General features: G+C 40.9%; 1 protein-coding gene across 1 annotated transcript; it reads left to right on the plus strand.

Moving 5' to 3' along the window:
• Nucleotides 1-2,309: 2,309 nt before the first annotated feature.
• Nucleotides 2,310-5,006, plus strand: LOC105035915 (cation/calcium exchanger 1). The gene has a single exon (XM_010911630.4). It carries the CDS (start codon nt 2,810-2,812, stop codon nt 4,478-4,480), a length of 1,671 nt encoding a protein of 556 aa, XP_010909932.2. The 5' UTR covers nt 2,310-2,809; the 3' UTR covers nt 4,481-5,006.
• The last annotated feature ends 8,567 nt before the right edge of the window (nt 5,007-13,573 follow it).

The raw sequence follows: 13,573 nt of genomic DNA on the forward strand, positions 1-13,573 counted from the left end.
TGAGCAAAGAGCTTTGGATCAAAACTAATTGAATTAGATTAGTTTGACTTAGATTGGGTTTGATATGATCAAGTCTGATTGCAAAAAAATTTGATCCTGATTCGATCAGGATTTGACTCAGCTAATTTCTAATTGGGTTATGAATTTATTAGATGATTGGGCTTCTAATTTGATCAAATTATTTCTATTATTGGGTTAAATTATATTTGATTTAGTTTAGAATTAATTTGAAAATGAAGAGTCCCAATCGGAAGGACTCTATCCTTATCTCTTGCGCCACCCTAGACCCATGCACTTATTCTCAATGCCAAATTGGATTTGGCTTGAGATTTTTGGTGTGATGAGAGTGGGCCCATAAGGTGGGTGGTATAGCATAATGAGTCATGATCTTATCTCCTGCCTAATTCGAATATGATCCGAATTAGAGATAAGGTGATAAGAAGAAAAGAAAATTTTCAAACATGAAAAGAAGGGTGGTGCCTATTGCATTTTTTCTTAATTTTTATGAGTTTTTGGGCATGTGAGATACCTAAATTGTGTTTGGGATGCCCAAATTGTGTTTGGCATGGAGAATATGGCACTCTCCTTTTGACCTAAATCTAATCCCTATTCTATATAAAGGGGCTTCCAATAGTGGATGCTCATAAGTTTCTCTTGCTAGTTTATTTTTTTCTCCAGAGCTCTTTCTCCTCTTCTCTTCCTCCTCCAGATCTCTTTATCCTTTGAAGCATCCAAGAGCTTGGAAGAAGAAGGAAGAAATTAGCCTCAAAAATCTTTGCAAGCTAGCACTTCCAAAGAGCCTGATCTATGTTGATCTTTGTGTGGACATTTTATAGAGGCCAGATGACTTTGTGTGGCTATAAGCAATCTGAAGAAGAGCCTATCCAAGTGTTGGAACAGCAGAGATCAAGAGTTTTCAGTTTGATAATGATTTCTAAACTTTCTTGAACATTTTTATTAGATCTAAGGGTTAGATCTAGAATTTAAGTATCGATCAGATCGATGTAAGTTTTATTTTCAGATCTCATATGCATATTAAATTGTATTATTTATCTTGGCATTCTAGTCTAGATTAGATCTTATGTATGTAATTTAGATTAAATTATTTAATCTTATAGTTCTGCTGCATAAAATTTTTGAAATTACATGCATAGCACTGCCAGTATTTTCTTCAAAAAATAGTCCAATCTACATAGAAGTCAATCCCCACGCTCCTCTATGGATTCAAATTTTCATTTCAATTTTGATTTTGATCACGAACCAAGCGTTTCGGGAGATTTGGCCATTCTGATTCCGATTCCAAGCCATTCCGTTTCTTATTTTAATTTTGATTCCAGCCATGAAGCAAGCACCCCCTAGAGTAGAAAACTATTGGTAAGGTAAGCTAAGATAAAATAGATACATTGATAACTTGAATGTTGAAAGTTACTTTATGGAATACAAATCCATTTACACTAAAAGATGATATCTGCCCACTCTAATTGTTGCCACCCATATTTAACTTCCATAGTATGTGACTCTGGAATTGGCACTAGCTATTCTCCCACTACTCCATGTCTTGGTCTTGGAGCACCCATTAGGGCAATAGTCACACTCAATTAGCCGAAACCCTTGTTATATATTAATTCAACCTACTTTATATCCAATACATGACCTTTGATTACTTCAGTATATTCGGTCTTTACTGAGATGCTCTTCGTCAAGTTCTATCCAATGTCCATTCGATCTTATCTTTTGGGATATTTTTCTGATACTTTTTTATACTGTTCTCACCTCACCATATAGCTAATCATGCATGTATCGCCCATTTATCAATTTAATCAAGAACATGTCGTAAACAAATTCAAGTAGTCTCTTACTGTGAACTTTATACTATTAGCAATGCTGATTACTATTTTCGTAATTTATATTATGGTGGCATCAGGGATATTTGTACATGGGTGGTTATGATCATACTATGCATGCACTACTGAAAGGCTAAATTGCATGGGTTACTTATATGATTGGAGGGAATCAATATAACTGTATGCTCGCGCGTGCAATTCTATTCATGCTTAGTAAATGACAATCCTCTTATGGCAATGGAAAAACACCCCTCTCCAGGCTGGGTATATTCGCGATTTTGAAGGGGTTGGTTCTTTATATTTCTGCAAGATGGAGACTTTATCCTTAGCCATTTTCCAACAATCGGCAGAGATACAATTTACTCCACACAACATAAGGATCCCCTCATCCCCTCGACTTATTCTACACATTATAACAGGATATTCCCTCTCTCTGTCACATATTCATCAACTAAATATCATAAATTTTTTTATCCTCATAATTTATGCCACAATCACCTATTTCTTAATTAGCAAACCCGATCGTCACCTCCATTTTATAGAAGCGACAGGTGTCCCTTCTTAAGTTTGACTCGAAGACCTTTTCACACCACCGTCTCGACATGGACAAGGCAACAGACTTATTTGGCTGCCGGTCTCTCTGCTCGCCCGTTTCCGCTACCCTGGGTCCAAGCAGCGGGGCCTTCAACCTTCCCACTCATACCATTTCCCACTTCTTTCGCGGTCCCTCTCGCCTTTACCAACTAGCTATTAGGTGCGAATCTTTCCTTCAACCCAAAGACTTCTCCTCCTCTTCTAACCCTCCACCCGTGGATATCGGTTGCCAATTTCTTGCTTTCGGTTGCTTCACCCCGCAGCACACAAAATCCATGCCTTAGAATCATCATCATGTCCCTTCCCGGAAGCTTCCCTCCACGCCTCCTCCCACCCCTTCCTCAATAATTCTCTTCGATTCCTTCTTTTGAATGGCTTTCGCCCCCACCCATCATAAATCCAATTCCCCCCTCCTGGCGAACCTCTCCTTACTCTTTCTATTATCCTTTTTCCCCGCGGTCCATCCCTATTCCCCACAAGATGCCAGCTGCCAAGGCCTGGAGGACCTCGAAGACCACCAGGCCAGGTGCTCCTATCTCCAGACCCACGACCCATGCTCGCCCTGGGGCTACATAAACTATCTCCGCGTCTTCTATTGCATTCTCGCAGAGCACCCTCTTGTGGGCTATCTCCTCCTCTTCCTCTGGCTTCTGCTGCTGTTCTATCTCCTGGGAAACACCGCTTCCCGCTACTTCTGCTCCTCTCTGGAGAACCTCTCCAGAGTCCTGCGGCTGCCGCCCACGATAGCAGGGGTCACTCTCCTACCGCTGGGCAATGGCGCCGCCGACGTCTTCGCCAGCCTCGTCTCCTTCGCGGGGTCCGGCGTCAGCGAGGTCGGCCTCAGCAGCGTGCTCGGCAGCGCATTCTTCATCTCCACCGTGGTGGTGGGAATCATCAGCATCGGCGTCGGTTCGCGTGCCGTCGTCATCGACCGGTCGAGCTTCATAAGGGATATCTGCTTCTTGGTCGCCGCGCTTTGTTCCCTTCTCGCTTTTCTGATCGCCGGGAGGACTCGAGCATGGTGCTCGATGTGCTTCGTTTCTCTCTATATTGTCTACATTCTTACGGTGTGGATCGGGCTCTGCTGCGGCGAGAAGCCTGGAGAGCTGGCGATGCCGCTTCTAGATAGCATCGAAGTAGTACAAGACCCCGTCGAAGACAACACCAAAGAAACCAGCGAACACGACCGAGTTGATCATGATGACAAGTCTAGTTGTTTCAAGCTCAAGCGATCGGTTTTGTGTTGCATTCATGGGTTAATTTTTCTTGTACAGATGCCTCTTTGTCTCCCGAGGAGATTGACGATACCCGACGTTTCAGAGGAGAGGTGGTCGAAGCCGTTCGCAGTCGCTGCGGCCGTCTTCGCACCGCTTCTCTTAGCTACTCTCTGGAATTCTCGGAGAGAGGAGATAGGCTCGGATGAGTGGCTAACAATCTACCTTTGTGGTGGCTTGGTGGGGATGGTGCTGGGGATCATCGCAGCGGAGACTGCCGAGAGACACAGCCCTCCTAGGAAGGGACTACTCCTGTGGCTTGCAGGTGGTTTCTTGATGAGTGTGATCTGGGCTTACATGATAGCTACCGAGCTGGTTGCTCTGCTGGTTTCCATTGGTTACATACTCGGGATAAGGCCTCTGGTTCTGGGGCTCACCGTCCTGGCCTGGGGCAACTCACTGGGGGACCTGATAGCCAATGTTGCGATAGCTGTGAATGGTGGGAGTGATGGAGTCCAGATTGCCATCTCTGGCTGCTATGCGGGGCCTCTCTTCAACATACTATTCGGCTTGGGTCTGTCCCTTGTGCTGGCATCCTGGGCCTCGCACCCATCTCCTTTTGTGATCCCTCGGGACCCATCTCTCTTCGAGACGATAGGATTTCTTGTAGGTGGCCTGCTCTGGGCCCTTGCGATGCTGCCAAAGAGAGGGATGCAGCTAGATAGGGTGTTTGGCACTGGGCTGCTGGTCATCTACTTGTGCTTTCTGTGCTTGAGGCTTTCCGAGAGCCTTGGACTCTTGCAGCTTGGAAGCCTTCTCAATCTATAGGCCATAGATATTGACGTTCCTCGAGGTTTAATTTGTTTTTTAATACTTGGCCTTCTACCAATTGGGGTCTGGTGCTATTTTGTCCCACGCTAGCAGTCGTAATTTGCTTGCTTGTGATATACGTTTTTTTCTCTGTAAAATTATATATATTCTCTCTAAACGTAACTTTGTGATTTATGGGGACTTGATTTATGAACTAGACCCGCAAGAAAAAGGTTGCCCGTATGAGGCTTTTCTAGGTTGCAATTTGCTGAAGGCTGTCGATCTTGTCTCTTTGGTCTTACAGCTTTGATATGAAAACATGGAGAAAGATTTGGACCTCAAAAAGGATTCATGCTGGTCTTGAGAAATCAGGGTAGCTGTTTTGGTTTAGTTTGATGATTGTCATTACACATTGCATGTGTCCTTTGAGAAAGCCATTTCTCTTCACACATGAGGCATGACCTCTGGTGAATGTCGTCACCCAAGAGATCGGTGCATGTTGTTTTTTTATTCAATAAAAAACAGATTAGCTTCTCTGGCATTTTCTCTCTCTCTCGCTGGGCAGGATCTTGGACCGACGGTGATATAGCATCCTTAATTTGATTGAGCAGATCGTTTCTGTTTCATGAATCAACTAATTATTCGAAGAACAAGATAAGAATCAAATTTTATATTTCATGAGGATTTCGGCCGAATAGTTCCATTTTGTGTGGAACAATACAAGGCAGCACGCTTCGTGGAGCTATCAGCTCTGTATCAAGGGCCCAGTCTATCACAATCAAAATGGCTCATCAAACTCGCATTCCTTGGTTTGCTAACGTTTAAAAAAGTATACAGCAGCATGTCCCTCTGGTGGCAGCAATTTTATAATAAAAAGGCTAAAACAGCTGACAATATCCAAGAGACATAAAATTTTCTACTAGTATCTAGTATTGTGATGCATGTGCGAGAAGCGTTCAAGAAGAGAGTCAGGGAAAAAAAAAAACCAAAAAAGAAAGGCAAAATGAAATTTTATGTCCCTATCCACTTGCCGATATGTAAACATACTGCCGACATTTATGTGGCACCAGTGGTCCAGTGGTAGAATAATATCCTGCCACGGTACACCAGATCCGACTCCCCGCTGGAGCAATTTTAATTATGTTTCATTTTTCTATTCAATCTAATAATATGCAAAAAAAGATTTATTTGTTGGTTAGAAACAGAAAAACATCTTAGAATTTTTGTACGCAGATCACCCAGTCGTAACAGTAGTAGTACAGACACGGTAGTTCACATCCCTTGTCCCACAGGGCTTTTCGTCATTGCCTACCAATCCATCCCAACCGGTGAAGGTGTTTCTCAGAACGATTGGCACCTGAATCTAATCATGCCATCATCGGATAGATCAAAGCTGCTTTGGATCTTTCCTATCTCTCGAAAAGGATGGCGATTAAATGCCCGCCATAGCAGCGCCATCACCTTTTGGCTCCTTGTTAACCGCCTTGCAAAGGCTTGGACCAGGCAGTATCATGGTCCAAGGATCCCTTCGGACAAGCTCCCTTCCAACGTTCATCACTAGTTCTGCTTTCGTACTCAGGTAGCTCGGTTGCATGCCTTCGTAGTCCACCAATACTAATTAATCCCACAGCTAAAATTTTGTAGCTAGCTTCTTCACATCTATCGCTTGGGATAAGCGAGGCGGTCGTTTTTGGCTTTCAGAACGTCGGCAGCCAATAATATATAAGTGAACGGGTAGAAGACAGATTAGAAAGCCATTCTTCGTGCATGCAATGGTTGGTGTTGCCGAAAATCTCTGACAAGATGGTTAGCCATGAGCTGAGATGTTATACCTAATTATTGGATAGTCGAAAATTTATAAAATCAAGTCCGCTCATTGAAAGTTATCCGAAGGAGGACTTTTCGATACTCAAGTCAGTCAGAAATAAAAAATATAGAAAGAACCAAAGCGCGAGATCAAAAAGTTGCATTAAAAAATCTATTTTAGGTCCCCTCGCTTACCTCCCCTTAAATAATGTGGAGAATACCATTACTATATAACTCCTATTATGCAAGATCCGATACCACACGGTGCAGCAGGAAGAAAAAAGAAACAAAATAAAATATATAATATAAATACATGGATCGACCTCAAGCCTACTCTATGGGGCATGCAAGCTTTACTATGAGAGAACAAAACACAACCAATACAAGAGGAACTCATCACTCAAATCTTGTATAAGAGTCTCTCAATAAGAATCCCTAAAATCCTCATAAAAACTCTTTGAAACCTCTCTTGAAGCCTTTTTGCACCTCCAGAATGTTACCAGCTACTCAACGCAACAAATGGCTCGTCAATCAGAGCTATATAGGCTCAAGAATCTCAGAAATACTGTTATACTAGGAATACTAAGTCTCAATCAACCCTAAAACCATCCATGACCGTTCGATCGTAACCGGCTCGCATCAGAGCCGTCCGATCATGTACTATAACCTTTGATCATGCCTGAATTGAGTTTCAGCCATTAGATCATGACCGCATGGGATCTGGACCGTCGGATCGTGCACAAACGTCCCTGGACCACGCATCGACCGCTTGATCAATCCATGCGGTCTCCATGGACCGCCCGCAACCTGTGGCCCACGGTGGACCACGTAAGGCGCTGGGCCTGGGAGCCCTCGCACATGCTGGGCTGTATGCACCTGCATGAGCGCACATCTACTGGGCCGACTGCGCTGCTGAGTGCAGTCGGCCTTCGTCGTCTCGTGCACCGTGCCACCTACTCTAAGCTTTTTTGTGTGTATCTTCGCCGTCTGGACTCCGCTTGAACTGTTCTTGGGCTCATTGGACTCCGTTTATGGTCCTTAACCTTGCTGTGGGTTCAGTATGGATTAAATTTTGAGACGTTAAATCTCACAATCTTCATCTCGACTCGATATTCGACCTCCACCTGTCTTTGAGAGTCTGTGATCCATCTTGCCCCCACACCCTGGGCATGCCTGCTATTATTGGGAATAGTGTCCCAAAGCCAATCGTCAACCTGTTGACGGTTGTACTTATTTTTTGTATTGTACATAAATTATGAATTAGTAAAAAATTATTTTGATATTTTTCATCACAAAATATTTCATCTTCTAATGAACTCCTATGTTGTGGTGAAGTCCTTAGGACTATTTAGACTCGAGAAAGGAGGATTTGTCGTTTAGTCCTTAAATCTGTTCGCGACCAAATGATACATTGTTACTAAGGACGACAACGTTTATCAAGCATAGGTCATTGTATGCCATATAGGTTAGTTGTCCTCTTAACCAATGAGTGTGGAGACACTGGTATGGCATGCAGGTGAGATGTAAGGGTACATCTGTACTGAACGTGACCAACTCCGGAGCTATTTCTGCTGTCAAGATTTGCTCCGATGGAATATGGATATAAATATCCCTCCGACCTAAGACCGCCACGGTGACTTGCAAGCAACTCCCTGCACTTAGGTACTGGACTACCTGAATTTTTAATTCAATGACGGAAGGCTGCTGGGTGTAGTCAAGTACTTGACTTGTCGGTGCATGTGTCAAGATGGGATTGACCACTCCAGTTTAGGAGCTGTGTACAGTCATGCTTCAATTTAGCAAAACCTTGGCCAGGGTAGTCCTTGTGAGGAGTCACAGGACTATTTGAGTTGAGCACAATTCGGATGATCTGATCAGGGTTGATAGTTTAACCCTGAGTCATCCTAAACACAGGGGTCAAAAGATGAATTATACAGTAACCATATTCATGTAGGTTTTAAGTATTGCGAGTGTGACCCTTCGACCTATCCAGTTATCAGGTACCATTGCTAGATGGTCACTTCGATTAGTACAGGAATTGGTTCCTGTGCTACCGACTTAGGTTCAAACCTGCGGGGTCACACACATTAGAGGTTCCTATCTGATCTGATGGCTGATGAAGAGTCCTAATGCTCGTGGACTATGAGTCCTACATGTCTGAGACTGTGATCGAGAATCAGAATTCTCTGATCATGAGTCCTACACATTTTGGGTACCGGGGTCAAGAGTCCCACTAGTTTGGGACTCTTCGATCAGGGTTACATATCGATGAATTCTGATGCCCGATTATCCATCGGATTTGGACTCAATATTTATGAGAGGTTTAATTAGTGATTTGATCGCTAATTAACTCAATTTGATGGAATAATTATTTTTGGATCAAGTCCAATTGAATTGGATTCAGTTGGGTTTGACCCGATTAGGTTAAGAGTTGACCTAATCGTCGAGATGGTTTGGTCCCTGATTTGATCAGGGGTTGGACTTAATCAATTTCTGATTTGATTAGGATTTTATTGAGTCTAATTAAGCTTAATTTAGTTAGATTTAAATTAGTCTAATTGGGCCTAACTTATTTAGTTCAATTAGGTTGGTTTAAATAATGAAACCACCTTGACCCATTCTCTCTGCGCCACCTCACTTCCACTGCGTCCATTTGAATTCACGAGAAGGAAGTTCTCATGAATTTTTCCTCACACAAAGCCTCCTCACTTTCTACTTTAATGCGCCAAAGAGTGGATAAGGATGATTGGTTGGCCATTCAAATTCAAAACAAAGTTTGAATTTGAATGAGCAACCAATCTTAGCGCCTTGACCTTATCTTTTTTAACGCCCCATTTATTACATGAGAAAAATATTTCTCATAAAATCACTCCATGCATAATTTAAGCCACGCCTCACGCTTTTAGTGGATAAGGGATGAGTTGGTGTCTATTTGAATTCAAAATTTGATTTGAATTCAAATATGTAATTACTCATCTTTATCCTTTCTTTTGGATAAGACGTTTGACGTTGTTATAAAAGGAGGAGGAGAGTGGGGCATGTAGCAAGAGAAGTTTTTTTTGGAGAAAAATTTTGGGGCGTGAGGAAGTCTTGTGCATGAGAAGGAAGTCCATATCCTTCCAAGAGAAAAAGAAAGAAAAGTGGGTGCAAGGTTTCCGGTGAGTTTCCTAGAGTTTTACCTGGGGTTCGGAAAGTGAGAAAGTGAGCTACGAATGTCTGAGCCCATAAAATCTTAGGAAGATCTTCAACATCCTCTCAAGCATGTCTGTTGATGATCCAGAGCATCTGAAGAATCGACAGACATCGATCGAAAGAATTCGATCAGCATCGGCCGTCAAAAGGGCTCTACAACGAGCTAGCACTCGTGAGGAGTCGATCAGACCGAAAACTTTATGTGAATGATCCACAGAGGCCAGACATACTGTGTGCTACGTCGCAATGATCAGACTCTCCCAACGGTGATCAGATTACAGTGATCTACTACCCGCACAAAGGTATTGTGTTCTGAACACATTACAGTAAAGTGTTTCTGTTCGAATTTAATTTCAAATTTAAATGAATGCATGCTATATATCATATTTAGATCTTAGTGTAGGATAAATTTATATTAATTAATTAGATTAATTAATATTTTTTACTGTAAAATCATAATTTAAAAAAAAATTAAAATTACCATTTTACCCCTGCACTGAATTTTGCTTCAAATGGTATCAGAGTGGGTTCTTAGATATGATATATATATTTTCATGCATAGATTAAGTTGTAATCTAAAAGTTTAAATTTGAAATTTAAAATTAAAATTAAAATTTAAATTTTAAAAGTTGTTCGAAATTCAAAATTCAAAATTTAAAATTCAAATTTGAAATTTGAATTTTGAAATTTGAAATTCAAAATTTAAAATTTTGAAATTCAAAATTTAAAATTTGAAATTTGGTGAAAATTTCAAATTTGAAATTCAAAATTTAAAATTTAAAATTTTGAATTTGAAATTTATTTGAAATTTGAAATTCAAAATTTAAAATTTAAATTTTGAAATTGATATATTTAGATATACTTGATCCAAGTAGCAATAATCGAATTGGGTTGGTTGCCATGGCCGTCTGGTCATAGGAGAAAAGTAGGATTTAAAGGCCCTCTCTTCCCATTCGATGGGGTCTCTATGACGGTAGGGGTGCCGATGCGATTATATCCCATGCAGATAAGTAGCGAAAAGAATATTCATGATTTATTTTGATTGAGTTATTTTCTGTTATGTAATTAGCAATAGATTGCTATTTATGAAATGAGTCAACATATTTGGTGAACAGAAAATAAAACTTTCAAATTTAAAAATTATTTTTGAAATGTCAAACCCTGATCCATCAGCCCAAATACTTAATTAAAAGAATTAAGTGTTATCTAGTAGGTCTAGAATTGTGAATTAAGATCTAAGACAATTGCATAAACTTGTAGGTCAATGGGTTAGATGGATTAGGTCCATAATTGGGTTAGACCTAAGGTTAGCTTAAAGAAATGGACTAAATTAGAGTAATTGGTCAAATCTAATCAAAAGTTGAATTAGATTAGGTCAAGGATACTCTAGACTCAACTCAATAGTTGTAGTTGAATGGGTCTATGTCTTTAACTAGATCAAGATGGACTTAATTTATGGCTACGCGGTGGAACCCAATTTACTAAGTTGATCAAATTAAAACTAATGAACCGGTTGGTGTCTAAGGTAAGTTTGGCAGTTTGACTAGTGGTTTTTAAGCGGGAGCTACTCGTAGTGATTCGATCTCTGACGAGTTAATGGCATATCCCCACCACTGATCTCACTTACCTGGCCAACCTGGTGAATTAGGTTTTGATTAGATCACTTGGTGATTAGGGCTCACCCATGTCATTAGGTAAATTAGTTTGATTGATTTAGGTGCTCCTAATACTGGCTTAATTAAATCCTTTTTAATCTGACTTGGTGAAGTCAGTGGGAGGATTGAAATTGGCTGGATATGATATTTTCTTCTCGTCTATCCTTTAATAAAATTCTCAAAATTATTAGGTCCCTAAAATGATTAAGTTATAGTGATAACTAAGTCATAGCCTCCTATTAAGTGAGTGATAATCAGTCCATTAGTTTAATAATCATTGGAGGTCCAAAGGCCTGGTGCTTATTGACTAATGAATTATCATTCATAATATGATAATTTGATTTGAGTCTTTCTGATGGTGGTTAAATTGGCCGACCAAAGTTGGCCTGATCATTTATTGATCCGATTCACCAAATCAAGTCATGTTAATGGTTGGACCTAACTAGATCTTTTCAGTGGAGGCCAAAGCCTACTGATTAGGTTCTGGGGTAAAATCAATTACTAGAAGTTGTTTAGAGAAACAACTGGTTATGAACCTACCCATAGATGCACATGGGTTGACCAACCAAAGTTGGGCTTGTGTGTAGTCTGTGTGGATTCTAGTACCCACTAAGGAATTAAAGTAATTCATCGAATTGGAGGTTGAGGCTACCAGTTTGTAAAAATATTGAAAAAAATTTAGACTAAAGTTTAAGTCTTTAGTATTAATAATTTATGTACTAATATAGGTCTGATTTTCCTTTATGCAGCTATGGCCACTACCCTTTCGCTCCGATCATTATTAGATAATGACAAGCTCATGGGACCTAATTTCGATAGCTGGTATCGAAAATTAAAAATCATCTTGAGCATGAGCGGATCCTTTATGTAGTAACAGATCCGGCACCTGAGGAGCCAGCCCCGAACGCTAGAGGGGTGGTCCGAGATACTTACCAGAAGTAGCTCAACGATCGCACCACCGTTCGGTGCATTATGCTGGCGATAATGAATGATGAGTTCAGCCACAGGTTCGAGAATGCCCAGCCATAAGAGATGCTTCAAATGTTGAACGACTCTTTTGGCATGCCTGACGACGTTGAAAGGCACAAAACTAGTTATGCATTTTCAATGCTCGGATGAGGGATGGAGCCTCAGTCACTGATCATGTACTGTACATGATCGAAATGATTGAGCGCCTAAGTAAACTGGGTTTTCCTCTGCACGAGCAGCTCGATAAGGATGCGATCCTTAATTCTCTGCCCAAGTCCTTCCTTCCCTTCCTTACTCATTTTTGAATGACAAAGCCTGCAGTGAACTACCACAGCTTGTTGGGGTTGCTGTAGAACTTTGAGAAGGATCACCAGCTCCATAAGGAGTCAGTGAATGTTGTGGGAGGGTCTTCTTCTGATCGTCGATCCTTTAAGAAAGGGAAGAAGAACAAAAAGAAGAAGAATAAGAAGGTGCAGCCGCATGCTGGGACGTCTGCACAGGGTCAGATCAAGAAGCGCAAGCCTGACTAGGGCCAGGGGGAGTGCTTCTTTTGCAAGAAGTAGGGGCACTGGAAGTGGAACTGTCCTCTATACATTGCCTCACTGGACCCGAACAGGCCAAAGAAGAAGCAAGGTACTTATATGATAACACCTTGCAACCTTTTCTTTTGTGATACTACTGCCTGGGTATTGGATATCGGAAGCCCTTATCATATTTGCAATTCGATGCAAGGTCTGTAGGTCAGTAGGAGATTTGATGAAGGCGAGAGATTCCTAAATGTTGGAAATGGAAGCAAAGTTCCAGTTCTAGCATTAGGAATCATGAACCTTGTAATCAATTCTCGAATGTAATTCTAAGTGAATGTCACTATTGTCCAAGCTTTTTATTAAATATTATTTCTGTAGGCCTTTTAGCCATGTACGGTTATCAATTTTTAATAAAAGAAAATATTTGCAATATCATTTTGAATGGTGTTACAATGTTTGTTGGACAACTTAGTAATGGAATTTACTTTCTATCACAACCTGTTAATGTGGTTCAAACCTCCAGTAAACACCCTAGAATAGATTGTGTCAGAAGTCTACCTTTGGCACTGTAGGCTAGGTCATATCAATAAGAACAGGATAAACAGATTGGCTCAAGAAGGAATTCTTGAAGTAGGTGATTGTGAATCACTTCCAACCTATGAGTCATGTCTTCTTGGTAAAATGACCAAATCACTTTTTACTGAAAAAGGTGAGCGAGCCAGCGAACTCTTGGTCTGGTACATTCTGATGTATGTGGACCCATGAGCTCAAATGCAAGAGGTGGATATTTCTACTTCATAACCTTCACAGACAACCTATCGAGGTATGGGTATGTCTATTTAATGAAGCATAAGTCGGAGTCATTTGAAATGTTCAAACTATTCCGAAATGAGGTAGAAAAACAAACATGAAAGTGCATTAAAATTCTTCGATCTGATCAAGGAGGTGAATACCTTTCCAAT

Source organism: Elaeis guineensis, chromosome 2, assembly GCF_000442705.2.
Source record: "Elaeis guineensis isolate ETL-2024a chromosome 2, EG11, whole genome shotgun sequence".
Lineage (NCBI taxonomy): Eukaryota > Viridiplantae > Streptophyta > Magnoliopsida > Arecales > Arecaceae > Elaeis > Elaeis guineensis.